We start from the raw sequence: 27817 nt of genomic DNA, 5'->3' as shown, positions 1-27817 counted from the left end.
GCACCTTTTTTTTTTTTTTTTTTGAGACAAGGTCTTGTTCTGTCGCCCAGGCTGGAGTACAGTGGCACGATCTCCGCCTTCACCTCCCCAGTTCAAGCAATTCTCTGCCTCAGCCTCCTGAGTAGCTGGGATTACAGGTGCCCACCACCACACCTGGCTAATTTTTGTATTTTTAGTAGAGACAGAGTTTCACCATCTGGGCCAGGCTGGTATCAAACTCCTGACCTCGTGATCCACCCGCCTCGGCCTCCCAAAGTGCTGGGATTACAGGCATGAGCCACCATGCCCGGCTGCCTCTGCGCCTTTGAACATGTCATTTCTCCTGCCTGGAATGGTCTTCTGCCCCTTACCTGCCGCCTGCAAACTCTCCCTCACCCACTTGGTCCCAGTTCAGGCCCTCCCTGACCCCATAACTCAGTTACTTCCTCCCCGCAGTGTCAGCACCATTCATGGCACTGTCATAGCCCTTTTCATCCTGCAGTTAATACTTCCCTATGCCTATCACCCCCACTAGCTCTCTGTGTACCTCCCATGTAGCTCCATGCATGTTAATGCTTCCCTATGACTATCACCCCCAGGTGCTATGTGTGTGTCTCCCATGGCCAGCCCATGGTGATTGAGTGAGTGTCTGCTGAAAGACTGAATCATTAAACTTTTTCAGTGTCCGTCCTGATGTTAATTATTAAGGTAAAGGATGAAGATTATGCTGCAAGAGGAACTGATAAAGTGCAACAGAGCACAGCAACTGTGCTAGTCATCTGCCATTCCTCACCCTGGAAATTTCCCCAGGACCACAGTCATCAACCTACAGAATATTAACATCAAGGGGACTTTCAAGATCTGGTCACCTGACCAAATACCAGAGAGGGTAACTGCTTTGCCCAAGGTCACACTGCTGGTCAGGGGCAGGGCTGGGACTAGAGTCTGACTAGCTCTGGAAAAAGTCTGGGCAGATGGTTACCTTATCCCATAAACCTCTTCCCTTCCTACCCATCCTAACTCCCTAAAGGATGTCCCTGATGCCCTAACATAGTCAGGGAATTACCTGGGCTCACTCGCTCTTAAAGCACTTGCTGGGACCCTGGCAGGGTAGAGTTACCAAAATCCTGTAGATTGGAGGAGCGGATCCAATTATCATTTTAGAGATTGGCAAACTGAGGCTGCTAGCTAATGGCAGAGGGCAAGATTTGATATTAAGTACTATGTTCTGTAGAAAGACCTGAAAAGTCCAAACTCCCACATATGCAGAGTCACTATTTACAATAATCATGACTGCTGACGTCCTAATTTCAGGGAAATCCCCTCACTCCCACCAGTTCCTCCTGAAACAGAGCCTCCCTCCATCTCGCACAGGGTGTCTGACTTAGGAAACAACCTGGCCACCCACCCTCCTAAGCCAGCCAGGCCTACTAGATAGATTACCTCCGAGTCATACACTTTAATGGGGAAATCACCTACTTTGTGCCTGGCATTTGACATGTCACTGCTCACATCAGCCCTGAGGGTGGTACTACAGTCTGCGATGGGGAAACTGAGGGTCCTAGATAAGTTACTACTAATCCTTGGTCAAAACAAGAAAGTGGCAGGGCTGGGACTCGAACTTAGGTCTGCCTGACTCTAGCGGCCCCCGCCCGGGCGGGAGGCCCTCCCAGCTAAAGCCTTTCGCTGGCTGGATTACCTAGGGGAAAGTGACTGAACCTCTTCCAACGCCCCCAAGGTCAGAAGCTTTGCTTTTGAGGAGAGAAAATGGTGTGCAAACGAGATGCGAAGGAAACGCAAACCCTCGGGCGCCGGCGCAGCCTCCTCCCCGAGTCCGGGGCTGTCTAACAGCCCAGAGGGAGAGGTCGCACCCCCGACCCCTGGCACCTGCGAAACCAAGCGCCCGGTGGGCTGGCAGAAACGAAACCTCAACACCCTCTAGCCTCCCCCGTTTGGTTCCCGGAACCGGCGGGCCAGGCTTCGCGGAAACTTGCCCGGCGGCAGCCGCCTCGGGTCCCGGGACCGCCCCGACCGCAGCCCGCAGCGCCGGGCTGGGAGGTGCGGGCCGGCGCGGTCGGGCCCGAGCAGCAACGCGACGCGCGCTTCCGCCCCGCTCGGCTCCGGCGGCGGCCGCGGCGGCCCCACAATCCCCTTCTGGCTCCGGGGACGGGCGGGGCGGGGCGAGCGGGCGGAAATAATTTTCTGTTTGGTCGTCTCTGCCCCAGTCCCTTCGCCGCGGGACGCGCGAGACGGGAGAAGGTGCGGGAGGCGGGAAGCAGGAGCGGGAGCGCGCAGCCCTGGCACGCTTAGGGCGGCGGAGAGGGCGTGAGCAGGGATTGAACACCTACTGTGTGCCTTCACGCTTTACAAAAGGATTTTCGTTCTGTGTTCACTACAGCCCCTGCCCCAGAGTACTAACGCCCCATTTACAGAGGGACGAGCCGGACCTCGGAGAGGTGAAGTCACTCGCCGAAAGTCGCACCGCCAGGGTCTGCGTGACACCCCAAAGCAGTGCTCAGTGACGCGGGGAGAGCGCGGTGAACTTGAACCACTTGTTGGCTGGTTCCTGCTCTTGCTCGTTTTTTGCGGAACGGCACATAGTGGGAGCTCAGGAAAACACATGTTGGAAGCTTTATATTGAACTCGACTGCTCGACCCTGGGTACCCGCCACGAATCCAGCCCAGCCCGCGGGGCACCCGGTTTCCCCAGACCTCACAGGGAACATTTGCGGATGGGCGCGTAGAGGCTCGGACATCCCAGCTCCGCACCCGCACTCGACCAACGCGTGGTGGCGGAACCCCTGCCGTAGCGGGGGACAGACTGGGTTCAAGTCCCGCCTCCGCCGATTTCAGGCTGAGTGACTATGGGCAAGTCACTTCTTCCCGTCGAAACCTCAGTTGCTCCAACCACAAAATGAGGGATATGAACACCCACCCTAAAAGGGTGTGGGGAGGATTAAACGAAACAATGTTCCTAAAACGCTAAACTTACAAGTGTTGTCTCCCGTCCATCCCACAAACTTAGGGACAAACCCGGCGAGGGGAGACATGAAACAAAGGCTTCCCGGCGGCCCCTGTCTCCAGGTCGTCCACCCCTGGGGCGTAGGCACTTTTTAGTGACCTCCATCCGGCGAAACCCGAAGCTGCGGCCACCTTGGCAGCGGTGGGTCCCAAAAGCAAATATTCAAATATTCTGAAACTCGTGCATGGCTAGGACTGACATATTTACATTTAGTTTTCTTGCAGTTTTATTCTTGCTAGTAAAGGTAATTCGTTAGAAACCCCTAAGTGCAGTTTCTCCACTGTCTTGTTTAACTTTTCGTATTATCGAAATTTACAAATTTGACCAAGGAACCGGAGCGCGGCCATCCTCGCCGGGATCCCGGCCATCCCAATAATCTGGCTCTCGGCCCCTACTCTCAGGCACAGAGGTCGAAGAGACGGGCTTCCCATGCACCGCCCTGTTTAGATGCAGCCTCTTCGTCCCGGCAGCCCTCCGGGATTCCCAGTGTCCACCCGAGCGAGGGGAGATAGAGGGTTGCAGCCCAGAACTCAGCTTCCCGGACCTCCCCAAACTCCCGCCTCTCCGGGATTAAGGGAGTAAATCCCTGACGCCAAAGACCAGGTCAAGGACAAGTTCTCCCCCGCCCTACTCCCCCCTCCTGGGCGGGGATTCACCTCCCTTCCCGGATGAAAGGTACTAAAGAGCCGACGGGGGCCGCGGCGGGCCCCAGGCCCTTGATGTTCCGGTTGAACAGGTGCTGGTGAAAAGGAGGCGGACCCAGCGGAAGAGTCTGCCAGGGGGCAGTGCGCCGAAGTGGGGGCGGTCTCCTCCACCCCCAGTCCCCCTGCCCGTCTTACCCTCTCCTCTCTGTTTGCCCCTCCCCCGCAGGAAGCGTTCCCGGCTGCGAGGTCTTTGAAGTGCCGTTGAAGCCCCCAGGACTGCCTTCTCCCCAGCGCCACCCGACCTCCCGCTGGGGGTGGGGGGCGGGTGACCTTTAGTCTCCACGGGCGTCGCCCCGCTTTGGGAAGTTTTTGGGAGTCAGATCTCACTCCTCCTTGCCCACACCAGTCTTGGGAAGAAGTCTTCGGGCCGACGCCCCTCACTTCTCCCCCACACTCATTACAGGGACTTGAGTCCTCTGGAGTGCTGCGTGTGAGTTACGTTGTGTGTCTGTGTGCGTGCCTAGAGGTCAAGTGTAACTGGTGTTCGTGAGCGCCCCGTGGTTGCGGGCCTCTAACTCTCGTGGGTCTCTAAGCGCGCCCGCGGGGCTAGAGCGGAGGTTCGCGTCTCTGGGTGGGTCAGTGGTGTGACTGAGGCTGGTAGTGAGCTCGTGTCCGTGGGTGCCTCGGTGTGTTTCTGGGGCTCCGAGTCCCTATGCGTGCGTGTGTGTCGGTGAACCCGACAGGAAGCTCTCCGAGGGCAAGAATATGTTTTGCTCTCTACTGGATCTGACCCCTGCGGCTGACACCGAGCGTTTAATAAATATCTGTTGAATGAATAAATGTCTGCGCGCGAGAGGGTCTACCCTCCAGAGTGGCCTCCGAGGAAAGGGCCCGAGAGCGCCCATCCAAAAACACCCCCAAAAACAGCAGTGGGGGGGCGAACGGCCCGCGTCTCTCTCGTTCCTCCTAGCGCCCCTAACCCCGGTCTCCACCCCCAAGTTTCCCTGGGGCTGAAGAACCCACCCAGAGACGAAGATTTGGGCGGAGCGGGCTGGAGACTCGGGAACCCGGGGCCCGAGACGGGAGGGCGGGCAGAGGGAGGGCTCGGGAGCGACGACCCAGAACCGTAAAACGAAAAAGAAAGCAGGCAAAGCAGCGCGGAGCGAATGAGCGAAAAGCTCCCTACCAAGCCAGGCTTTGTTCCCTGAACCTAAGACTTTACCCGGCGGCGGGCGGCGGGCGCGCCGGGAGCGAGCGAGCGGAGGCGCGCGGCCATGGCTGCCGCGGCCGGGCAGGGGGGCCGGGGGGGCGGCGCGTGAGCGGGCGGCGCGGGGCGGCGCGGGGCGGGCGGGCGCCCGCGATGTGCCACTCGGCGCCTCCCCCGCCGGGCCCGGGCTGCGCGGCGGCGGGGCGGCCCTAGGAGCCGGGCGAGCGGCGCGGAGGGGGCGAGCCCAGCGCGCGAGTCTCATTGTTGTGGGGGGGGCCCGTCGGGGCATGAGGGCGAGAGCACGGCGGGGGGGGCGGCCAGACAGAGCGAGCGAGGAGGAGGAGGAGGAGGACGCGGAGGAGGAGGAAGAAGGAGGCAAAGAAAAGAAGCGGCGGCGGCGGAGGAAGAGGAGGAGGGGGCGAGGAGGCGCGCGGCCCCCCGCTCCCTCCCTCCCCCCTGACCCCCGACCCCCGCCGGCCGGCCCCCCGCCCCAGCCCCGGAGGGAGCTCATGGGAGTATGAAGGAGATGGTAGGAGGCTGCTGCGTATGTTCGGACGAGAGGGGCTGGGCCGAGAACCCTCTGGTCTACTGCGATGGGCACGCGTGCAGCGTGGCCGTCCACCAAGGTACGGGGGTAGCCCGCGGGGTGCGGCGGGACCCCGGGGGCGGCGTGCGCGGGGCGCCCCCGGCCGCGCCCTCCGGAGACCTCCCGGGGCTCCCGCGCCCCTCCCCCACCCCACCTGAAGGGAAGGGAGGCGTGGGGGGGCTCCCCCCGCCCGGTCCTGGAAGACCGGGTCAGGCATTGTTTTCTTGCCTATTGTTCCAGTTCCGCGCCCCCCACCCCAAGTTGAGGGAGTTTGGGGAGAGTCTAGGAAGCAATGAGTGAACTCCCCGCGCCCCACAGCGCCGGTGTCGGGGCTGCCAGGGGAATGTTTACCTGCGAGGTGTCCCCTCCCGCCCGCGCCCGGTTATTTTGGTCCCGGCTCCGGGAGGAAGAGGTCAAGGGGGGGGCATCATCCCCCCCTCGCTTCCGGATACTGGGAGGAGCGGACTTGGCAAGGGAAGAGAAGGGTCCCAGGGGAGAAGGGACTCCTAAAACCCGCCAGGGAAGAGCTGAGGATGGGAGAGAGGTTGTGCAGGGGGCCGGAATCGAGAAGAGGGAGGCTTGGAGTTTCCCCCAGCAGCACATGGTTCGGGAGTTAACTCCTTGAGGAATCTTGCCGAGGGCGCAGGCTGGCATCTCCCGCCTGCCTGGCACAGGCAGCTGGGCCCCCCCTTCCCGGGACAACCCTGAATGCTGTGGCCGGGGGCTCTTCCTGCCACGCTCCTCTCGGTTCCCAGCACTGCACCTGCCCTCGGCCTTGACTTTTGACCTGATTTTGTGATACTCAGAGGTAGAAGATGAGGTCCCTAGACCCCCTACTTCTCCGCCTCGTCCCTCACTGGCCCTTTAAGAAATCCCCCCGCCCACAACAACAAAACGTGTTTGACGGTCGTGACTGTTGTCCCCTCTGGTTTTCTCTATTCTTGATTCTGATGGCTGGTCCGCTGGGAAGCAAGTCCAGAAAGGGCGTGGGGGGGAGGATCTTCTGGAAGTTTAAGGTCAAAGACTCAGACTTCCCGCCCTGTTTGGAGTAGTTGCTTGTGTGGCTGAAGTCTGGTGGTGTGTGGTCGGGCAGGGCTGCTGTTGAGTGTGTGACCCCCAGACTGGGGTGCAGCCCCCACTGCTGGAACTGGCCTAGTCCTTTGGAGTCACTGCCTTCCCCCAGTTACCCTGGGAAAAAGCCACAGGCTGACAGCTTTGCTCAGAGACTGTCCTCCCCACCCTCAGCTTGCTATGGCATCGTTCAGGTGCCAACGGGACCCTGGTTCTGCCGGAAATGTGAATCTCAGGAGCGAGCAGCCAGGGTGGTAAGTTCCAGACTATCCCCCTCCACTCCCCGGGCCCCTTCCACACACCTGAGCGGCTAGGATTGTCAGGGGACTCTGAGGCTGAGGCTGGGTGGGACTTAGCTCTGCCGCACAGACTTCCTGTTTCCTGCACACCTATCTCCAGCCCCATCTCTGCCTCACACTCATCCCTCCCTCTGCCCCACCTCAGGCATGGGGCTCTAGTGTTTTTCTGCTTCAACTTTTTTATTATGGGAAGTTTCCTACTCGTTGAAAAATAGTGGGAAAACTATAACGAATCTCACGTCGCCTTCCTCATCTTCAACAGTCCAACTCACGGCCAATTCTGTTTCCACTGTAGCCCCACTGATCCCCCTAGAGCTTAGCATTTCAGCCTGGGACCCCTTGAATGTATTCAGGGAGGGCCCAGCTCAGCAGATCCCCCAACCCCTGTGCACCCTTGCATTGGCAGAGGTGTGAGCTGTGCCCACACAAAGATGGGGCATTGAAGAGGACTGATAATGGAGGTGAGGCGGGCTCATCTGCTGAGGTCAGCAAGGGCCCCAGAGCAGGGTCTGGGAAGGCAGTGGACTGGCTTGGGGTGGAGGCTGGATTTCCTTTCCTGGGCTGGTGCTGGAATCTGATGGGAAGGCTGTGGAGGAGGGGACAGTCTGCAGTGTGGGGTCATGAGGGGTGGGGTCTCCAGCTTGCCATCCGCAGCTGAGGCCACCCCCACACTGCCTCAGGCTGGGCACACGTGGTGTGTGCCCTCTACATCCCCGAGGTGCAGTTTGCCAACGTGCTCACCATGGAGCCCATCGTGCTACAGTACGTGCCTCATGATCGCTTCAACAAGGTCAGCGGCCCCCCACCTTGTCCCCTATGGGTTCCCTCCCATCCATGGGTTCCTCCAGCGCTCCCTTCATCTATTCTGTTCATCTAATCATCTAATCAACAGAATCTAGTTGATTCTGTCCAACCAGCACTGTCAGGAAACTTGGGAGGTGGGTCGGTACCTACTAGTGGACCACCCTTCTGTGGACAGACACACTCATGCCCTGGCACTCAGGCGAAATAGTAGGCTCCCCTGCAGTAGTTCTGCCAGAGGGTAGACCTTCACAGGTAGTTGATTCATTCATTTGCTGGCACACTCTGTTCTGTGCTGATCAAGACAGGTATGGTGCCCGCTCAATGCCCACTCAACTTCTTGGATGAGAAGATTGTAAATATCAGTAAAGAGGCAAATAAAGTAAATGCAATTTGTGATAAGTGCTGTGGGGAAAATAAGACACTAAAATAAAGACCTGGTGGGGGCTTACTTTAAACCAGATGGTCAAGGAAGGAGACATTTAGGCTGAGACCTGGGGCATGAGAAGGAGCCAGCCTCAGGATAGTGAGGGCCCCCAGGTTCCAGGCAGAAGAAAGCTTGCCCAGAGGCGCAGAGGTGGCATAAGCTCCCCAGTGAGCAAGACAGACACTGGCCTTGGCCTTTCAGAGCTCACCATCCATGGACTGTGCCACCCAGCATAGTAGCCGCCAGCTACAGGTGGCTACATAAATTAATCAAAATTAAATACAGGCTGGGCGAGGTGGCTCATGCCTGTAATTCCAGCACTTTGGGAGGCTGAAGCGGGTGGATCACCTGAGTTCAGGAGTTTGGGAACAGCCTGGCCAACATGATGAGACCCTGTCTCTAGAAAAATGCAAAAATTAGCTGGCCATGGTGGTGGGCACCTGTAGTCCCAGCTACTCAGGAGGTTGAGGCAGGAGAATCCCTTGAACCCGGGAGGTGTAGGAGGTTGCAGTGAGCAAGATTGCGCCACTGCACTCCAACCTGGGCGACAGAGCAAGACTCCATCTCAAAAAAAAAAAAAAAAAAAAGTTCTGTTGGATAGCATGAGCTACGATTGTAGGGAGAAAATGGAATGGAGGGGGTAGCCTAGGGACCATCAGTAGGACAGGGGCTCCCTGGAGGAGGGGATGATTGCGCCCTGTCCTGCAGACCTGTTACATCTGCGAGGAGCAGGGCCGGGAGAGCAAGGCGGCCTCTGGAGCCTGCATGACCTGTAACCGCCACGGATGTCGACAAGCTTTCCACGTCACCTGGTGAGACCCCCTTCCCACTCCCCCCCGACCCCCCCAGGGTTGTCCTGAATGGCCACTGATGGGGCTCATCCTAGCTGCTGTCTCTTTGGTGATGGCGCCGGTGCTTTCTTTGGATGGTCTTGGCTTCACCTCAGCAGGGGTCCAGGAGCGGGGGAGGAAGGTGGCTTGTCTGATCTGTGGCCACAGCCGTCTCAGGCTGACCTCTCTGGTTAGTGCCCAGATGGCAGGCCTGCTGTGTGAGGAGGAAGTGCTGGAGGTGGACAACGTCAAATACTGCGGCTACTGCAAATACCACTTCAGCAAGATGGTGAGTCCCGCTGCCAGCTCACGAGGGCTCAGCCAGCCATGGTTAGATGGTTAGAGGGCATGGGCTCTGGGCCAGGCCAGTGCCTGGTGTTGGGAGGACAGAGAGAAAGAACCCAGTCTCTGCCTGAGAGGAGCTCTTCATTTGATGAGAAATAAAGTACAGCTTCAGGGGTGTGAATCAGAGCTGGACCTGTAGTCTGTCCTAGAAGACAGAGCTCAGACCCTCCCTGTTGCAGTCCGGGAGGCTTCAAGGAAGAGGTAGCATTTAAGCTGAGTGGAGGTGGAAATCAAAATAAGAGCCAACGTTTGTGTGGGAGGCAACATTTACTATGCCTCTGCCTCAGGACGAAGTTCCTCCCGTGTGTTACTTTGTGTGGTCCCCCCACCAGCCCTAAGAACTAGGTGTGCTCTATTTTCTCCATTTTACAGATGAGTAAACTAAGGCTCATTAAGGTTATATAACTTACCTCACAGCTGGTAGATGGGATTTAGAATGGGCAGCCTGATTTGAAAACTCCTTGGGAGCCTGCCAAACAGAGAAACGAGTCCCAGGCAGAGGGACTGGTGTGGACGGAGTCCTGAGAGGAGGAAGGGCAGGGGTAAGCAGCAGGAGAACGGGGTGTTTGGTGGGGAAGAGGCAGGAGATGAGGTAAGAAAGCAGGGCCCGAGCTGGACTTGTCTCCAGGTACACCCCAGGCTTCAGGGGCCCAGGGAGAGTCTGGAAAGGGTGGCACTGTGTTCGTGGAGAGACTTGTGTGTCCCAGAAGCTGTGAGGTGTTCTGGAGCAGTTGGCAGCAGCTCGGATCTGCCCCTTAGCCACAGGCTTGTAGGGCTTGTAAGCAGGAGAGTAACATGATCAGATTTGTTTTTTAGGAAGATTACCCTGGCAGCCGCTGTGAGGCTGGATCAGAAGGGCTGAGGCTGGTGGCCGGGAGACAGCTGCAAGAAGGGGGATGGAGGGGTGAGGCTGGATGCTAGAACCATTTCTAGGGAGACTTGCGTAATCATGGGAGTAGCTGAGAAGCAGGAGTCGGAGGTGACATTTAGGATCCAGGCTCTAGACACTGAGTGACTGGAGCTTGAATACCTGGGGCTACCATGGACAAGGGGTGCAGCTGGCTTCTCTAGGGGGAACACATGTCCTGATTGCGCCAGATAGTCCCAGTTCATACCTGCTGCCCTTGTGTAATTATGAATAGTTCCCCTCTTTCATCTTTGAAAGTGTCCAGGTTTGGGTCATAAGTTATGGTCACCTTGGTTTCAGGGTTTGATGATAACTTAGAACGAGGGAAGTGAACTTGGTTTGGTTTGCAGGAGGCGCCACGTGGAGACATTCAGATTTGGTGGATGTCAGACTCCTGGGCAGGGTGTAGTGGCAGCCCCAGGCTTATAAGGCAGGGGCTGGAATCCCAGGGTGTCTACAAGGATAGGTCAGGTGGGCCACGAAAGAGGGGGCCTTGCAGGGTGTGAGGCTCTGCAGATAGAGGCACCTGGATTTGGCAGTTGGGAGGTAGCTGGTGACCTTAGAGGGAGCAGCTCCAGGCCCGGGGAGGGGTGAAGCCTTCAGGCTGGGTCTGTAGTGAGAGAATGGGGAGGCAGGCGCTGGAAGGAGAGGCAGCATGAGGGTGGTCTGGGTTGTGTTGACGCTTACTTCCCGCTTTTTTCAAGTTCAGGGCAGCATATCCTTAGGGACAGGAGCAACCACTGTGTTTGGTGGAGGGGAGAGGCCAGGAAAAAGGAGAAGGGAGTCATAGCTGAGCCAAGCGTCTGGAGGGAGGATCCGATGTGGAGTGCAGGGGAGCAGCGACTCCCCATGAGGGATCTCTGCACGTCCTCTGCTCTGGGGAAGGAGATGGAAATGGGCTGAGGCTCAGTCAGCCAAGAGGGCACCATGGAAAGAGTGAAAGACCCGGGCCCCAGTCTCACTTCCACCTGGGCTCGTGGGGGCCAAGATGCATCCTTGCCTCTTTTGGGCCTCAGTGGTTGACTGCACGTCGGACGAGCCGGCTGGGACACACTAGGATTTTCAGGCTGGAGAACACCCTTCTGCTGAGCAGAGCATCACAGAGGACATGAGGTCCTCTTAGTGATGCACGGGGCACTGGGACTGACCCCCAGGATCAGGATCCTCTAACCTTCTGGAAGCGTTCCCTAAGCCCGTGAGAGGAAGGTCTGCAATTCCTCTCAAATCTCTCCCCCAGAAGACATCCCGGCACAGCAGCGGGGGAGGCGGAGGAGGCTCTGGAGCAGGAGGAGGAGGAGGAGGTGGCAGCAGCAGCAGCAGCATGGGGGGAGGTGGCAGTGGCTTCATCTCTGGCAGGAGAAGCAGGTCAACCTCACCATCCACACAGCAGGAGAAGCACCCCACCCACCATGAGAGGGGCCAGAAGAAGGTAGAACCGCCCCCCGCCCCCAGTTGTCACTCCCACAGGGGGACTCAGAGACTCACAAACATGGCTCAGGAAGCCATCATGGCTGGGTGTGGTGGCTCACTCCTGTAATTCCAGCACTTTGGGAGGCCGAGGCGGGTAGATCACCTGAGGTCAGGAGTTTGAGACCAGCCTGGCCAACATGGAGAAACCTTGTCTCTATTAAAAATACAAAAAAAATTAGCTGGGCATTGTGGTAGTCATCTGTAATCCCAGCTACTTGGGAGGCTGAGGCAAGAGAATTGCTTAAACCTGGGAGTTGGAGGTTGCAGTGAGCCGACATTATGCCACTGCACTTCAGTCTGGGGGACAGAGTGGGACTCTGTCTCCAAAAAAAAAAAAGCCATTAGGAGGTGCCCCGAAGGTCTCTGCCCTGCCCTCTTCCTTCCTCTGAGGCCACTGAGGGCAGGAGGGAGCTGATGAAGTGAAACGGGTCGGGGGGGGCACCTAGAGGGTGAGGTGGGAGCTTGACTTCCCTGTGGCTGTGTTAGTGGTTCCTCTGGGTCCTCCCCATGACATCACAGTGTCCCCCAAGCCCCAGATGCGTGGCTCTGCACGTTGCAGACGTCTCTGCGGTCCAGCCGTGTGCCACCTAGTGTGTAAGTGCTCACGCCAGCGTTCTCTTGAGCCACACAGCACAGCATGCCCTGCTCTTGTCCCTCTGCAGCTGTGTCCCAGGTGGACACCCTTGCAGGTGTGTGTACACGCACGTGGTGCTCTGTGGCACTGGCGTGATAATGGGACAGCTATTTTTAGCCAATGGGGGGGAGCTGTTGGCTCGCGTCGAAACTTGCCTGAGTTGCTCCTGCCCCACCCATTCCCCATCCTTCCTCAGGGGGAGATAATGCCCACAAAACCCCATCCCTGAGAGGGGCTCAGCTCCCCACACCCACACACCATGTATATCCTTGCCCAGACCACCCCCCAGCACAATATCTGGTCACCTCTCCCTCTCCAGAGTCGAAAGGACAAAGAACGCCTTAAACAGAAGCACAAGAAGCGGCCTGAGTCGCCCCCCAGCATCCTCACCCCGCCTGTGGTCCCCACTGCTGACAAGGTACTGCTGCCCACGCTCAGGAGGGATGGTGCGTGGGTCTAGGGCAGCAGAGGGAGGGAGGCGAGGGGCAAGAGGTTGGTGAGCTGGAGACCTGGACACCCTCCCCACAGCTTCAGGTTAATGCCACTCCCCTCCCACCCCACACCCTGTATTCCCTCTTCCAGCCTAGAAGGGGCCACCAATCACTGACCAACCATGGGATTTGGGGTTTCGGGTGCTGGCTGCCACATGTTCCCATCTGCCTCTGTACAGACAGAGGGCCTCAGCCCTGGGCCATTGTCTGCAGAGAGTGGAGACACAGCACTCAGGGCTGTTCTCCAAGTTCTAGGGCCCACGTCCCCAGAGATAGGTAGAGGACATCCCCCACCCCCATCAGGAGGACACCTAAAGCTTGTCACCCAACCCAGATCCCACTCTGTGCCGGTTGGAGGGGCTGAAAGTTCCAACCAAGGTGGCATGGGGGGCAGGCCCCTGGACAGTACCTCAAAACTCCCACTCATCCCACCCTTCCCAGCAGGGCATTGCATGTCAGGCCTGCCTCCCAAAATGGGCAACATCTGGATGAGCCATGGCAGGGCCTACCCTAGGCCAGGGAATGACTCATCCAAGCTGGAGCAGCCCTCCCGCTCCCTGCAGCCTGCCCTCCCCATGGGAAGAGAACCAGGGAAGATGGGGGGAGCTAGAAAAACTGCTTCCTCCTGTCACCATTAGTGCCCATTCACCTCCACCCCACCACAGTGGGCAGAGCTCTGGGCACCTTAGCAGGAGGCTCAGGTATCAGGTTTCCAGGGTGATGTTGCTGTGGCAACTGCCCCAGTAAACCTCTCCCCTCCCTGCTTCCCTTGGCTCACCTGGAGAGCTTGTCATTCATGCTCTCTGACCTTTCCAGGGGCCTGTAGGCAGGTGGCAAGAAATGGCCAGGGATCTGGGAGTTTCTCCAGTCACTGGATGACCCTTGGACATGCCAGAGAACTCTGCCCATCCCCCTCTACTCGCCCCAGCACTTCAGCTACCCTTCCCCCAGCCCCTCTTTCCCTGCTCTCAGAACCACATCTGGCTCCCTTCAGAACTCCAGCTGTTGAAAAGAACAAAGAGGAAGACAGAGACCAGGACTCCGGGAGGGGCAATGCAGGGTGGCTGTCGTTTCTGTCCAGCCTCCCTTCAGCATTAGTCTGTTCAGCACCATTAACTGAATACCTGGTTGCTACCAGGAGGAAAAGGGCCATCCCTGGCAACAGCAAGAAGCACAAATGCCAGGCTATGTTCTAGAACCAGGAGATGGAAGGACCTGTGGAGATTAGTTCATTAATACTCAAAATAATCTAATGAAGTTGGTAATTTACGAACCCCATTTAATACATGAAGATCATGGGGCACAGAGAGGTTAAGTATTGGCCTAAAAGCACACAGCGAGTAAAGTGGTAGAGTTGAGATTCAAATGCAGTCTGGGTTGAAGGCTTGTGCTCTTCACCAGCCCACAGCACTGTCTCTGCGGTTGCTGTCATGGAACACCTCATCACTTATTGACCCCATACCATGTATCTGGCATCATGCTGCTTCTCACTCACCACATACGCATAGTACTCCCCCTAAGGACACTGATGCTCATGGGGGTTGAAACACCGCACAGTATAACATGAAGGTGAGGCCAGGCGCCGTGGCTCATGCTTGTAATCCCAGCACTTTGGGAGGCCAAGGCAGATGGATCACCTGAGGTCAGGAGTTCGAGACCAGCCTGGCCAACATGGTGAAACCCTATCTCTACTAAAAATATAAAAAATTAGCCAGGTGTGGTGGCAGGTACCTGTGACCCCACTACTTGGGAGGCTGAGGCAGGAGAATCACTTGAACCGGGGAGGTGGAGGTTGCAGTGAGCCAAGATGACGCCACTGCACTCCAGCCTGGGCAACAAGAGTGAAACTCTCTCTCAAAAAATAAAAATTTAAAAAAAAAGCATGGTGGTGAAGGGCAGAGCCCCCCAGGCTCATACCCTGCCCTGCCCGACTCCAGAGCCCATGCTGCTTCAACCGCCACCCTGCCGCTCTCCTTGGTTTCTGGTGCCTCAGACACGGGACAGAATATTTCAGTGCAGAATGGCAGCTGTTGCTGTTGACATGTGGTCATGTGTGCACAGGGCTCTGGAAGTAAGGGGACAGAGTGCCTTGTTGTACCTGAGGTATTTAGGGAGGCTTCAGGGAAGAGGGACTTCTAAGCTGGATTTTAAAGGATGAGAAATTTCCCAGGAAGAGTAAGGATAGGCTCTCCTGGCAAATGCTTAGTGTGTGCAATCTCAGATCGTCTAGGAAGACCATGGGTGGTCAGAGAATGGGTGGGAGATCAGGAGGCTGAAGTTTGGGGTGGCAGCAGGAGGGCTCCAGGATGGCACCAGAGAAACCCATGCTCCTGTGGGTCCTCTTCTCTGCCCCCCACTTCTAAGCATAGGTCCAGCCCTCTCACGCAGCCTAAGTATTCAATGAATCAGTGGACCAATGAGTAAATCAGTTGACTCTGGGACTGTTTTCATCTCTCCCTCACCCTCCATCTTCCCGCCTGGGGTGAAGGACAGACACCTTTTTGGGTTCAGTGAATTCCCCTCTGCCTCACACCCAGGAGTTCCACAGCTGCCTCCCCATATCCCTGGTCTAGGAGCTCCCAGCCACTCCCTGCCCAGAAGTCCTTCATGAAGCGAGCTGTGGGGTCTCCCAGTTGAGCCAGGTCTTTTGCCCTCCTGCTTCACTCCCATGCCAGGATCAGCACAGGCCCAGGCAGCTGGTGGCGAGCCTTCTCTTTTCCTCTCCTTCAGGTCTCCTCCTCGGCCTCCTCTTCCTCCCACCACGAGGCCAGCACGCAGGAGACCTCTGAGAGCAGCAGGGACTCAAAGGGGAAAAAGTCTTCCAGCCATAGCCTGAGTCATAAGGGGAAGAAACTGAGCAGTGGGAAAGGTGTGAGCAGTTTTACCTCCGCCTCCTCCTCTTCCTCCTCCTCTTCCTCCTCCTCTGGGGGGCCCTTCCAGCCTGCAGGTGAGTGTGGGCATCCGGAAGGAGGCTGGGAGTGGAGTGGGGACAGCCTTTTGTCCTGAGCTTTTCTGGCGAGGGACTTTGCATATTGGTTTGCATCTCATTTACTTCTACATTGGTTCAGGATAAAGATGGGGTATCCCTACCAAGTGACTCCTCTCCAAACCTGCCCCTCAGCCCTTCCTTCTTGAGCCAGAACTCTCCTCCTCTCCCCATCAGGGGCTGCCCCGCCTACCCCATAACAGTATTCTTATCCCTTGCATTTGTGCTGCAAAGTGCCATTTTTCAAGCACCCCCATTAACATCTTCTGTAATCGCTACAGTCATCTGGTGAGGCCAGTGGGGTGCGAGTTACTCTCCCCCATTTTATTACAGGTGGGAAAGCTGGAGGGGTCAGGGGTACTCATCCCAGGACACAGACAGTGGCAGAGCTGGGACAGGAAACCAAGCGTCCCCATTCCTGGACCAGAGCTCTCTCCCGCCAGTACACGCGGGAGTGGGAGGGAGTGCGGGGATCCGGGTTCCAGCTGTAACCCTGTTTTCTGTCTGTGCAGTCTCGTCCCTGCAGAGCTCCCCTGACTTTTCTGCATTCCCCAAGCTGGAACAGCCAGAGGAGGACAAGTACCCCAAGCCCACAGCCCCCGCCGCTTCAGCCCCGCCTTCTCCCTCAGCCCCCGAGCCCCCCAAGGCTGACCTTTTTGAGCAGAAGGTGGTTTTCTCTGGCTTTGGGCCCATCATGCGCTTCTCCACCACCACCTCCAGCTCAGGCCGGGCCCGGGCGCCCTCCCCTGGGGACTATAAGTCTCCACACGTCACAGGGTCTGGGGCCTCAGCAGGCACCCACAAGCGGATGCCCGCGCTGAGTGCCACCCCTGTGCCTGCTGAGGAGACCCCTGAGACAGGCCTGAAGGAGAAGAAGCACAAAGCCAGCAAGAGGAGCCGCCATGGGCCAGGCCGTCCCAAGGGCAGCCGGAACAAGGAGGGCACTGGGGGCCTAGCTACCCCATCCTTGCCCAGTGCCCAGCTGGCTGGCTTTACCGCCACTGCTGCCTCACCCTTCTCCGGAGGCTCCCTGGTCAGTTCTGGCCTGGGAGGTCTGGCTTCCCGAACCTTTGGGCCTTCTGGGAGCTTGCCCAGCCTGAGCCTGGAGTCCCCCTTGCTAGGGGCAGGTTAGTGACCCCTGGGGATGGACGGCATTTCAGGGCCCAGCCAGTCTAGTGAGGAACAGAGCTTACACATGCACTTAGAAGGAAATGGGATGGATACCGCTCCAAAAGATAGAGTAAGGAGGTGACAGTCACCTCCAGGACATCCTCCTATGCATGGCTGGAATGGAAAGGATTGGGGGCAGATTGCCAGCAGGTTTTACCAAGTTTTGGGAAGAAGATTAGAAAAGCCAGGAATTCCCCAGCCCTGGTCAGGGCAGTTTAACAAGCAGGCGCAGCAAACAGATGTCACGCGGGCAAATGTGACATCTTTGCAGCAAGAGGGTTAGACTGGGGTGTGTAGCCAGATCCTGGGGAGTGCTCTAGCTGGGGAGGGGTTGTCAGAGCCACCAGGCTGAGGAGGAATCAGGGGTGGAGGGTAATAGTGTGCTTCCCTCTGTCCTTGTGCCTGCAGGCATCTACACCAGTAATAAGGACCCCATCTCCCACAGTGGCGGGATGCTGCGGGCTGTCTGCAGCACCCCCCTCTCCTCCAGCCTGCTGGGGCCCCCAGGGACCTCGGCCCTGCCCCGCCTCAGCCGATCCCCGTTCACCAGCACCCTCCCCAACTCCTCCGCTTCTATCTCCACCACTCAGGTGAGACCTGACTCCTGGGCTCTTCCTTCCCTGGGCAGGTTGGGGACAGCCTGGCAGAGGACCCCAGCCTTCCATGGGAATTGGAGCAACTGGGCTTTTGCCACCAGACCTCCCTCCGGGCTCTGGTCCACTCTGCTCCCCAGCACACCTGGCCGTCTGCACCCCGGTACACACAGTTGTGCCTAGATCCAAGACTAACGGCCAGGCTGCGTTCTGCCTCCCTCCCTCAGGTGTTTTCTCTGGCTGGCTCTACCTTTAGCCTCCCTTCCACCCACGTCTTTGGAACCCCCATGGGTGCCGTTAACCCCCTCCTCCCTCAAGCCGAGAGCAGCCACGCAGGTATGTGAATCTCTGACCCCCCCCACCTCCCCTTCCCAAAGGTCTAATACCCATCACTTGCATGTGACCCCAAAAAGGATGGGAGAGCTTTCTGGTTGCCCCCTCCCTCTGGCCATTGCCCTCCCTGCAAAAACAAACAGGCTGGGTGTAGTGGCTCATGCCTGTAATCCCAGCACTTTGGGAGGTGGGCGGATCACCTGAGATCAGGAGTTGGAGACCAGCCTGGCCAACATGGTGAAACCACGTCTGTCTCTACTAAAAATACAAAATTAGCTGGGCATGGTGGTGGGCGCCTGTAATCCCAGCTACTCAGGAGGCTGAGGCAGTAGAATTGCTTGAACCCGGGAGGCGGAGGTTGCAGTGAGCTGAGATCCCGCCATTGCACTCCAGCCTGGGTGACAAGACTCCGTCTCAAAACAAACAAAACCCCTGCGCAGTGGCTGCCACCTGTAATCCCAGCTACTTAGGAGACTAGCCTAGGCAACGTAGGGAGAATCTGTCTCTTAAAAAAAAAAATCCACACAGCAAACCAGAGTACACTTTCACGTTAGAACCCAATGAGAAGGCAGGGCAGTTACTGCTCCATCTCACAGAAGGAGAAGGCAGGGCAGGCCAGTTACCGCTCCATCTCACAGAAGAAAAAGGCAGAGATGGAAGACTCGCTCAAGGCAGGGAATGGCAGAGCCAAAGCTCAGATTCTGGTCTCTCGACTTCAAGCCCAGTGCTTTCACCGGTGTAGTGTAGCCTCCCCGTTGGCCTCTTAGTGTGTCCGTGGGATCAGCGCTTACGAAGGGCCCAACCTCTCCGGGTATTTAGGAGTTAAGGGGGCGGGCCACAAGCTCCCCGCCCTCTCCCTGGAGAGTCAACCCAGCCCCAAAGAGCTGATTGGTGCAAGGAGACCACCTGTCAGGCTGGGAGGCAGGGCTTACAGCCAGGCTGCCGGCTCAGGTAAGCCTTCTTAAAGGGGACAAATAGGATTCCACGCGTTTAAGAACGAAAGAGTAGGGTGATATATTTGTTAAAACTCAGATCAGGATTCTGTGGCCCAAGGAAGAGTTTTGCGTCCTGATTAGGGATCTGATGAAAGCAAAAAGTCATACAGAGCTAATTATGATAATAGCTGCGGTTATTAAGGGCTTGCTACATGCCAGCTAAATCCTTCAAGCTAAACACATTTACTACCTTCTTTTAATCTTAATAACAGTCACTTCAGAGAGGCTGGTTAGTAAGGAGCCCAGGGTCACACAAGTTGGTGTTAGGTTTAAGTTTAATCCAGGTCTGTCTTGACCATAAATTTCTATAACTCTGAAGATCCCAGGAAAGGAATTGGGTGGCAGATCTGAAAGAAGCCAGTGGACTCTTCAGCCTAGAGAAGGAAAAGAGAGCAGACGCCCGGGGTTTGCCTCCCAGGGGCAGAGTTTCCAAGCCAGGGCCCTCAGCGCTGGCCTTGGAACTGCCAGTCTGGGGTTGGAAATTCTTGGGGAAGGGGATCTGCGGTGAGGTCCCAATCCCAGACCCACCTCGGGGGCGCGGACCCTGAGGCAGCGAACACTCCTCCTCGCTGATCCCAGTCTTCCCTTCTTCCAAGAGCCAGACCTGGAGGACTGCAGCTTCCGGTGTCGGGGGACCTCCCCCCAGGAGAGTCTGTCTTCCATGTGAGGGAAGGGGCGGCCTGGAGGAGGGGCTGGGCGCAGGAGGGACGTTCGAGGGAGGAGGGGTGGAGATGAGGGCGCGGGCTGGAACACCTTCGGGGTACGGGGAAGGGACGGAGGAGCCTGGAGTGGTCGGGTCGCCTGAGCCCAGGTTCCCTCTGGCCGCAGGTCCCCCATCAGCAGCCTCCCCGCACTCTTCGACCAGACAGGCTCTGCACCCTGCGGGGGCGGCCAGTTAGACCCGGCGGCCCCAGGGACGACTAACATGGAGCAGCTGCTGGAGAAGCAGGGCGACGGGGAAGCCGGCGTCAACAGTGAGGAGGGGTGGCACCGGCTGGAACACCTGTCCTAGGGCCCCAAATGTCACCTTTCTCCCCGAGGTCCCCAGGCTTCTTTAAGGTTCCGCCCCTAGTCCCTGCCCCAGCCTTGACTCTCTGCCACCCCGGGCCTCACCTCTCATCCCAGCCGGGCCACGCTACCGGCCCTGGCCTGTCTGTGCCCCACCTTTGGCCCTCTTGGCCTCCGGGCCCCGACATTACTAAACCGCAATTTCCGCCCTTCTTTCCTGATCCCTGTGGCCTCGACCTCAGCCTCAGGCTTCACCCCTGGTCCTCACACCCGTGGCTCCCCAGGCCCCGCCTCTCTTCTCAGAGCTCACCTGTGCTCCTCCTTAGGCTGCTGCCTCCTTTTTGAGGGCTGAGCCCTGACTCCCCTCCAGGCCCCGCCTCGGGTCTCCTGCCCCCGCCCCTGCCCCGCCCCTCCTCGCCCCGGCCTCAGGCTCCTCGCTGTCTCCGCAGTCGTGGAGATGCTGAAAGCGCTGCACGCGCTGCAGAAGGAAAACCAGCGGCTGCAAGAGCAGATCCTGAGCCTGACGGCCAAGAAGGAGCGGCTGCAGATTCTCAACGTGCAGCTCTCTGTGCCCTTCCCTGCCCTGCCTGCTGCCCTGCCTGCCGCCAACGGCCCTGTCCCTGGGCCCTATGGCCTGCCTCCCCAAGGTGAGAGAATCCCACCCAGCCCGGGAGAGAGGCCCCTGCCATGCAGTTTGGACTGGCCTTGATTGCAGCCTGTGACATCCCTCCCGCAGCCGGCAGCAGCGACTCCTTGAGCACCAGCAAGAGCCCTCCGGGAAAGAGCAGCCTCGGCCTCGACAACTCGCTGTCCACTTCTTCTGAGGTGGGCACTGCGAGGAGCGGGGCAGGAAGGAGGGGGAAACTCAAGGCTCTTCTGGTCCCATCTCTACCCTGCAGCTATTGGCGGCTGGGCAGTGAAGTGATTGGCTGAGCAATTGATTGATCCATTCATTCCTCCCTTAATCAAGTAATATTTATGAGGTGCCCACTTAGTGCCAGGCTAAGCAATCAGTGAGCAAAACTGGCACAGTGCTGCTTCTGAGATAGACTACCCCAAGCAAAGAAGGAATAATTACCAACTGGGAGACATGTTAGGGTGGAGAGAAATTAAGGGCTGTGAGAGGGAGGACGGGGGAGGGCTGCTTCTGTGGGTAGCAAGTGGTTAGGGAAGGCCTCTTGGAGAAGTATTTGTGAAGGGTTTATTATAGCGCCTCACGCAAAATAATCCCTGTGTAATTCGTGGTGGTTGGAATAGCAGTTGCTATTGTTGTGTTGTGGTTATTATTGGAATCCAACAAACTGGGTTCTTGTTCTCTCTCTGCCATTTATTAACTGTGTGACTTGGGCAGTAATAATCATAATAATAACCAGCATTAATTGCACACTTGCCCTTTGTCATGCCCCGTGCTGAGATTTTTTAAAGCATTCACTTAGTCTTCATCATAAGCTTATGGAATAGGTACTACTGTTACCCCCCAGCTTATGAATGAGTAAACTAAGATAGGTTGAACCCAAGGTCACCCAAGCCACTAAATCGTGGACATAGGATTTGAACCTGAGGCTTTCACTTCGGCTGTAGTACTTTTGCCTGCAGAGTTACTTAACCTGTGCAGAATCAATGGCTTTACCCATAAAATGAGAATAGCAAGATAGCACAGGTCAAGCCCTCAGCCCAGGATCTGGTTCACCAGATGGTCACCACCATCATCATTGTCCATTATTAAATGAGGATGACGAGAGGCACTGGGCACCCAGGAGGAGGTCAGGAAACATGATTTGTGAAGACAGTTTTGATTCTTAGCTCTCATCCCCGGACCTTGCTTCTTCCAGGGTGCCTGGGGGTGAAGTGGGGATTGCTGTGCTCTGTGAGAATGCTGGTGGGTGCTGGGCCAGGGGCCAGAAAGCTCATGCTGGCCCTCTGACCCCTCCCTTCCCCTCCCTCCCCAGGACCCACACTCAGGCTGCCCGAGCCGCAGCAGCTCGTCGCTGTCCTTCCACAGCACGCCCCCACCGCTGCCTCTGCTCCAGCAGAGCCCTGCCACTCTGCCCCTGGCCCTGCCTGGGGCCCCTGCCCCACTCCCACCCCAGCCGCAGAACGGGTTGGGCCGGGCACCAGGGGCAGCGGGGCTGGGGGCCATGCCCATGGCTGAGGGGCTGTTGGGGGGGCTGGCAGGCAGTGGGGGCCTGCCCCTCAATGGGCTCCTTGGGGGGTTGAATGGGGCCGCTGCCCCCAACCCTGCAAGCTTGAGCCAGGCTGGCGGGGCCCCCACGCTGCAGCTGCCAGGCTGTCTCAACAGGTGAGGGAGAGCTCAGCCCTGGGAAAGGGAACCGGGTGGGGGGCTGGCTCTGGTAAGGGAGGGATGCTCCCCACAACACCCACAATCCCTAAAAGGAAAAATGGCCTGTGGTCTCTCACAGGATATATAATCCTAGTCACCTCTTGGCCTTGGCCTCTAGGGACTCCACAGACTGTTAGACATGAGTGTCCTCTGGACAAAAGAGTTGTTTACTTCCTGCTCTTTACTCCAGGATTTCCTTCTGGGACAGTTCTTCCAAATCAGACCTGTATCCCTCCCGCTGCACCCTCTGAGCACAGTGCTCTAAGATCGCACATCCCTGCCTTGCTTCCCGGGGTCTGATGGAGTCTGGGGACTTAGGATTGGGAGCAGGAGTGTTTCCCTGGCCCTCCGCCATGATCTGTGTGTTGTCCCCCCACCCCATCCCCACCTCAGCCTTACAGAGCAGCAGAGACACCTCTTTCAGCAGCAAGAGCAGCAGCTCCAGCAACTCCAGCAGCTCCTGGCCTCCCCGCAGCTGACCCCGGTAATGCTCCTCCCTTCCCTGCCTCAGGTGCCCCTTGGTCTGCCTGGGAGGGCTCATCTCAGAGGATCTGGGCCAGCTGGGAGAGGGCAGGAGCAGAGAGAGTGAGGGGAAGCTCCAGGCTGGGCCTGTGGGACTGTAGCTGGGCCCTGTGGGGCATCCATGGGAGGTAAGGGGATAAGATCATGCCCAGGGTCCCTTGGGCATTGAGGAAGGCCTGCTGTAATACCCCAGGTCACATCCTGCTGAGAGACTCTGGAGGCCAGCAAGTCCTTAGTCCTGAGCATTTCAGTCCCAACCCCAAGGACGTTCAGGGGAAACTCCAGGGTTTAAGTGGCTGCACAGGTGACACCACTCTCAACCAGAGCAGCTTCTTTCGTTTATCTCATGTCGGGTCGGCTGAAACTACCTTTGGAGAAAAGGAGTTTTCCTTTTTTTTTGAGACTGAGTCTCACTGTGTTGCCCAGGCTGGAGTGCAATGGCATGATCTTGGCTCATGGCAACCTCCGCCTCCTGGGTTCGAGTGATTCTCCTGCCTCAGCCTCCCGAGCAGCCGGGATTACAGGCAGCTGCCACTATGCCTGGCTAACTTTTGTATTTTTTTTTTATTAGATGCGTTCATCTTACTATAATCTCCTTGAACACATTTAATAATTTTTGTATATTAGCAGAGACGGGGTTTCGCCAGGTTGGTCAGGCTGGTCTTGAACTCCCGACCTCAGGTGATCTGCCTGCCTTGGCCTCCCAAAGTGCTGGGATTCCAGGCATGAGCCACCATGCTCGGCAAATTGAAAACTATTGACCTAGTCAATAGTTTTGGTGAAACCCTATCTCTACTAAAAATACAAAAATTAGATGTGTGGTGGCAGGAGCCTGTAATCCAGCTACTCGGGAGGCTGAGGCATGAGAATTGCTTGAGCCTGAGAGGTAGAGGTTGCAGTGAGCCAAGATCCCACCACTGTACTCCAGCCTGGGTGACAGAGCAAGACTCAGTCTCAAAAAAAGAAAACTATTAGCCTATTGTTTTTCAACTTGGGGGTGTCTGTGGTTGTCTTGGCAGCTGAGGGGTGAATCAGTGGGCAGGGCCAGAGGTGTTAAGTACCCTGCTCTTGGCGGGCAGTGCCCCAGCTGGCAAACACCAATGGCGTGCAACCATTTTCTTGTCTAGATGGGGAGACCGAGGCTGAGTACCTTGACTGTCTTATAGGCCTCTTGGCTCCTGGTTCGAGTGTGATGGGGTGGGGACCCGGCCAAGCAGGGCAGGCAGCAGCAGGGAAGAGACCCCTGGGACTGTTGCCCAACAAGCAGTCTGGCCCCCTTGCAGGAACACCAGACTGTTGTCTACCAGATGATCCAGCAGATCCAGCAGAAACGGGAGCTGCAGCGCCTGCAGATGGCTGGGGGCTCCCAGCTGCCCATGGCCAGCCTGCTGGCAGGAAGCTCCACCCCGCTGCTGTCTGCAGGCACCCCTGGCCTGCTGCCCACGGCGTCTGCTCCACCCCTGCTGCCCGCCGGAGCCCTAGTGGCTCCCTCACTTGGCAACAACACAAGTCTCATGGCCGCAGCAGCTGCAGCTGCAGCAGTGGCAGCAGCAGGTGGACCTCCAGTCCTCACTGCCCAGACCAACCCCTTCCTCAGCCTGTCGGGGGCAGATGGCAGTGGCAGTGGCCCCAAAGGAGGGGTGAGTAAGGGGCCCGGGGCCTTCCTGTCTCCCCTCTGAGGGCTAGGCCGAGATGGATTGTCAGAAGGCTTATCATCAGGTGCCTCAGCAGGGGGAAAGAAACAATCCCTAGGTCAGCAAAGTGCCCTGCCTCAGAACCCAGGGCCTCTCCTGGCACATGGGTGCCCTCCTGCAGAGCCAAGAAAGATCCAGTCTAAGCATGGGCTAAGAGGAAAAGGACCAATTAGAAAACAGCCTTCCTCTGGGAGGACCAATTAGAAAAGGCCATTTTGTTTCTGAGCAGACCAATTAGAAAATGATGACCCTCTGGACAGGCGAATGTCAGAAAGGCCCTCCCTCCTTCTCCTGAGGGCACAAGCCTTGACTGGCACATACCCATGCAACCTGGCACTCCTCTGCAGGGTGGTTTTCACAGTCCTGCGCATCAGCCCTTGTGTGCACTCCTCAGAGCCCAGGCCAGAGGCTTCCACTGGCCCAGCTTCAGCACCCCACGGCAGCTTGCTTGTTCCAGGAAGCTGTTCTCATCTGGGGGTTAGACCTGACACTTCCCAAACGCCCAGCCTCCCTCCCTCTCTTTCCAGACCGCTGACAAAGGAGCCTCAGCCAACCAGGAAAAAGGCTAAATCCACCCTCACCCCTCCTGACCCCCTAAGTGGAGGGAGCAGATCCTGGCCTGAGGGGTCCTACCCTGGAGCAGGCACCTGCGCCCAGACCCTGGAGAGCCCCGACCCAGTGCTGAGGTCCAGGGAGTGTGGGGAGCTCCTGGTGCCGAGGACTGGGACTGGAGGGGAGCCCCTTCCATCTGGCCCCCTTCCCTTTCTGCACTGTCCGCTTTGTGAGGCTCAGAGGAAGGACAGGCCGCAAGCCCGCCTAGGAGCTCCACCCCCAGCAGATGTTTTGGGGGTCCCTAAGAGCAAAGTGGGCCATGGCAGAAGTAGGGGTTCGTTGGACCTGTCACATGAAACGGATCAGCACTTGAGTGGGGAGAAGTGGAGCGAGAGGCCCTGGGCCTGTCCCCGAGGGGAAATTTTTTATGGAAGAAGGGCTGGACCCACTTTACCTGCAGTTTCTTCCCAGCTCGGGCAGATGGCAGAAGGGACCCCTTGGACTTTTTCTTGCCATCCCTCCCTCCCAGCGCAGGGGCACAAGCTGAGCTTGTAAAAGCCCACGGATGGCGGGGGCTGGAGAAGGGGCAGGACAGCATCACACTCAGCCCTCAACCTCTTGGGGCCCAGGTGATGAGGAGGAGAGGGCAGGTGCGGGGAGGCACCGGCCTTGCTTGGTGCCCCGCCCTTTGTTTGCACTATTGGACTTAGGAGTGCCGAGGGTGGGGAGATGGAGCTGCCTGACTCAGTGTGTGAGAGAGAGAGAGGGTGAGTGTGTGTGTGTGCCTGTGTGTGTGTCCACCTGTGAGTGTGTATACGCCTGTGTGTGTACGCCTGTGTGTGTGTGTCTGTGTGTGTGTGTCCGCCCGCCTGCTTGCCTGCCTCTCTCCCTCTGGACCCGGGGCAGCCAAGAGCAGGGATAGCTGCAGTGGTCGGTGAAGCAGCACCAGAGAGGGGAGCTCCTGGCTCTTATTTGCACGCTCCCCACCTCACCAACTTTGGTCCCTCTCTGGGGCATGAATGCTTAACAAAAACCAGAGCAGTACTCCAATACTGGAGAGTCCCTGGGGGCTTGGGGCTTTGAATCAGGGTAATATCCTGCCTTCCCTCCCCTGACCCCACATGGTCTCAGGGCCCCCTTAGGGCCCCTACCCCACTGATAGCTTGGTCCTTCTTCCTTGGCACAAGGGGAGCCCCAGGGCTTGGGGGAGGAGGTAAGGGGGGAAAATGCCACTGCTTTTAGCAAAAGCCTCCCTCCCAGAACTAGCCAGCCTGCCTCCTGCACCCCACCCCACCCCACCAACCAGGGGAGCCACTGAGCTGAGCAAACAACTGTCCCTCACCCACCAGCTATTTCCCAGGGTGTTGTGGGCACTTCTCACCTTAAAAGAGTCTCCGCCTGCCCTGGCCTTTGGCACAGAGGCTGAGTGGACAGTCAGGAGAGAGGCGAGAGGCAAGGCGAAGCCTGTGTCCTGTTCCGGTTGCACTGGGGTTGGAGCCCAGGGTAGGCGCTTCCCGCTTCCCCAGGCTCCCGCCTTGTCAGTCTCTTTGCATGTGTGGATTTTTCTGTGTGTGTTTCTGTTTGGGTTTTTGTTGTTGGGTTTTTTTTTTTTTTAATAAAAGAAGATGTGTATATTTTTGGCAACGACAGAAACGTAGTGCAGATATATTTTTGCCTGTGCTGCTCAACTGTTTTTTTTTCTGATACTGAAAATAATATTAATATTCCTGTTGATAAGACTTTGTAAGATGTTAGGGAGCTGATAATGGAAGAGGTGGGAATCCTTCAGAGGCCATTTCTTAGGCACTTGCAGAAGGCTTGGGGGAGGTGGAGGCAGTTGTGATGACCTCAGAAATACTTTCTATTAATGCTAAATATGTTAGAAAGAAATGATAGAATTCAGCATTTTATTCATTTTAATCTATTAAGCTCTGTAACTCCCTGCCCCAAACCACTGAAGAGAAAAGTAAACTTCAGGCTGGGCGCAGTGGCTCACACCTGTAATCCCAGCACTTTGGGAGGCTGAGGTGGGAGGATCACCTGAGGTTAGGAGTTCGAGACCAGCCTGGCCAACATGGTGAAACCTCATCTCTACTAAAAATAAAAAAATTAGCCAGGTGTGATGATGCACGCCTGTAATCTCAGCTACTTGGGAGGCTGAGGCATGAGAATTGCTTGAACCTGGGAGACTGAGGTTGCAGTGAGCCGAGATTGTGCCACTGTACTCCAGCCTGGGCAACAGAGTGAGATTCTGCCTCAAAAAAAAAAAAAAAAGAAAGAAAGAAAAGTAACTTTCATAGATTCTTAGAAAAGTTGCTCTTTCACACCCACACCCTTGCCCAAGGCTGGCCCACTTAGAGCAAGACTTAACTTCTCTCTGGATGGGAAGGGAAGGGAAGTACATCTACTCCAAGGTTGCCATATTGAAGAGTGAGAGGTCCAAGTGATTCTGTGCACTGAAACCAAGGCCCCCCACCCCCGCTCAGAACACTTCTTCCCTCCATCAACCCAACCCAAAGCCTGGGGTTCTCATCTCCAAGTGTCTGTTCTCCAACTTTCCCAAGCCGCTTGCATTCCCCAGGCTGGGCTACCATAGTAGGTCAGTTAGATTTGGAGACAGGGCCCAGGCTGGGTATGAATTGGTACGGCCCTCTTCTCCTTTCTACCAGTCTCAGGAGAGAAGTGGCATTTCCTTCTTCTTAGGGAGCTTCAATGGGAAAGGTCTCAAAAGCTTCAGGAGGAGCAGGATGCCAGCGCAGGGGCATGGCAGTAACCACCTCACCCTCTTGTAACCTCAGTCCCTTTTACAAGAGTGAATTTGGATGGTGGAAGGGGTGGGAAGAGACCCAGATTTGTAGATCTCTTTTTCTAGGGGAGGGGAAGGATGTGGTTTGCAGAGCGGAAGCAGAG

The 27817-nt window shown here is 57.1% G+C and overlaps 1 protein-coding gene across 3 annotated transcripts; it reads left to right on the top strand.

Annotated features, from left to right (window-relative positions):
• Window positions 1–5321: 5321 nt before the first annotated feature.
• Window positions 5322–27185, top strand: MLLT6 (MLLT6, PHD finger containing). Of its 3 annotated transcripts, none has more exons than XM_021670558.2 (20): window positions 5322–5478; window positions 6684–6763; window positions 7215–7269; window positions 7489–7598; window positions 8745–8848; window positions 9062–9155; window positions 11359–11547; window positions 12542–12640; window positions 15444–15660; window positions 16212–16826; window positions 17278–17459; window positions 17690–17798; window positions 19387–19453; window positions 19619–19764; window positions 20248–20445; window positions 20535–20623; window positions 21748–22097; window positions 22533–22623; window positions 23945–24301; window positions 24883–27185. In XM_021670558.2, the coding sequence occupies exons 1-20, from the start codon at window positions 5370–5372 to the stop codon at window positions 24922–24924; spliced, it is 3303 nt and encodes a 1100-aa protein (XP_021526233.1). In that variant the 5' UTR covers window positions 5322–5369; the 3' UTR covers window positions 24925–27185. The 3 variants fall into 3 exon arrangements, with proteins under 3 accessions (XP_021526233.1, XP_021526232.1, XP_021526234.1); XM_021670557.2 differs by having other exon boundaries at window positions 11356–11547; XM_021670559.2 differs by lacking the exon at window positions 21748–22097 and having other exon boundaries at window positions 11356–11547.
• The last annotated feature ends 632 nt before the right edge of the window (window positions 27186–27817 follow it).

Source organism: Aotus nancymaae, unplaced genomic scaffold, assembly GCF_030222135.1.
Source record: "Aotus nancymaae isolate 86718 unplaced genomic scaffold, 86718_ANA_hifiasm-v0.15.2.pri h1tg000072l, whole genome shotgun sequence".
Taxonomy (NCBI): domain Eukaryota; kingdom Metazoa; phylum Chordata; class Mammalia; order Primates; family Aotidae; genus Aotus; species Aotus nancymaae.
This window is presented reverse-complemented; position numbering and strand designations above follow the sequence as displayed.

Bases quoted from the DNA above. Each gene is read 5' to 3' on its own strand.
- MLLT6 (XM_021670557.2), top strand. From the start codon at position 5,370: ATGAAGGAGATGGTAGGAGGCTGCTGCGTATGTTCGGACGAGAGGGGC. The intron at 11,548-12,541 runs GTAGAACCGCCC...CTCCCTCTCCAG, and splicing joins ATGAGAGGGGCCAGAAGAAG to AGTCGAAAGGACAAAGAACG. The intron at 17,799-19,386 runs GTATGTGAATCT...CCTTCTTCCAAG, and splicing joins AGCCGAGAGCAGCCACGCAG to AGCCAGACCTGGAGGACTGC.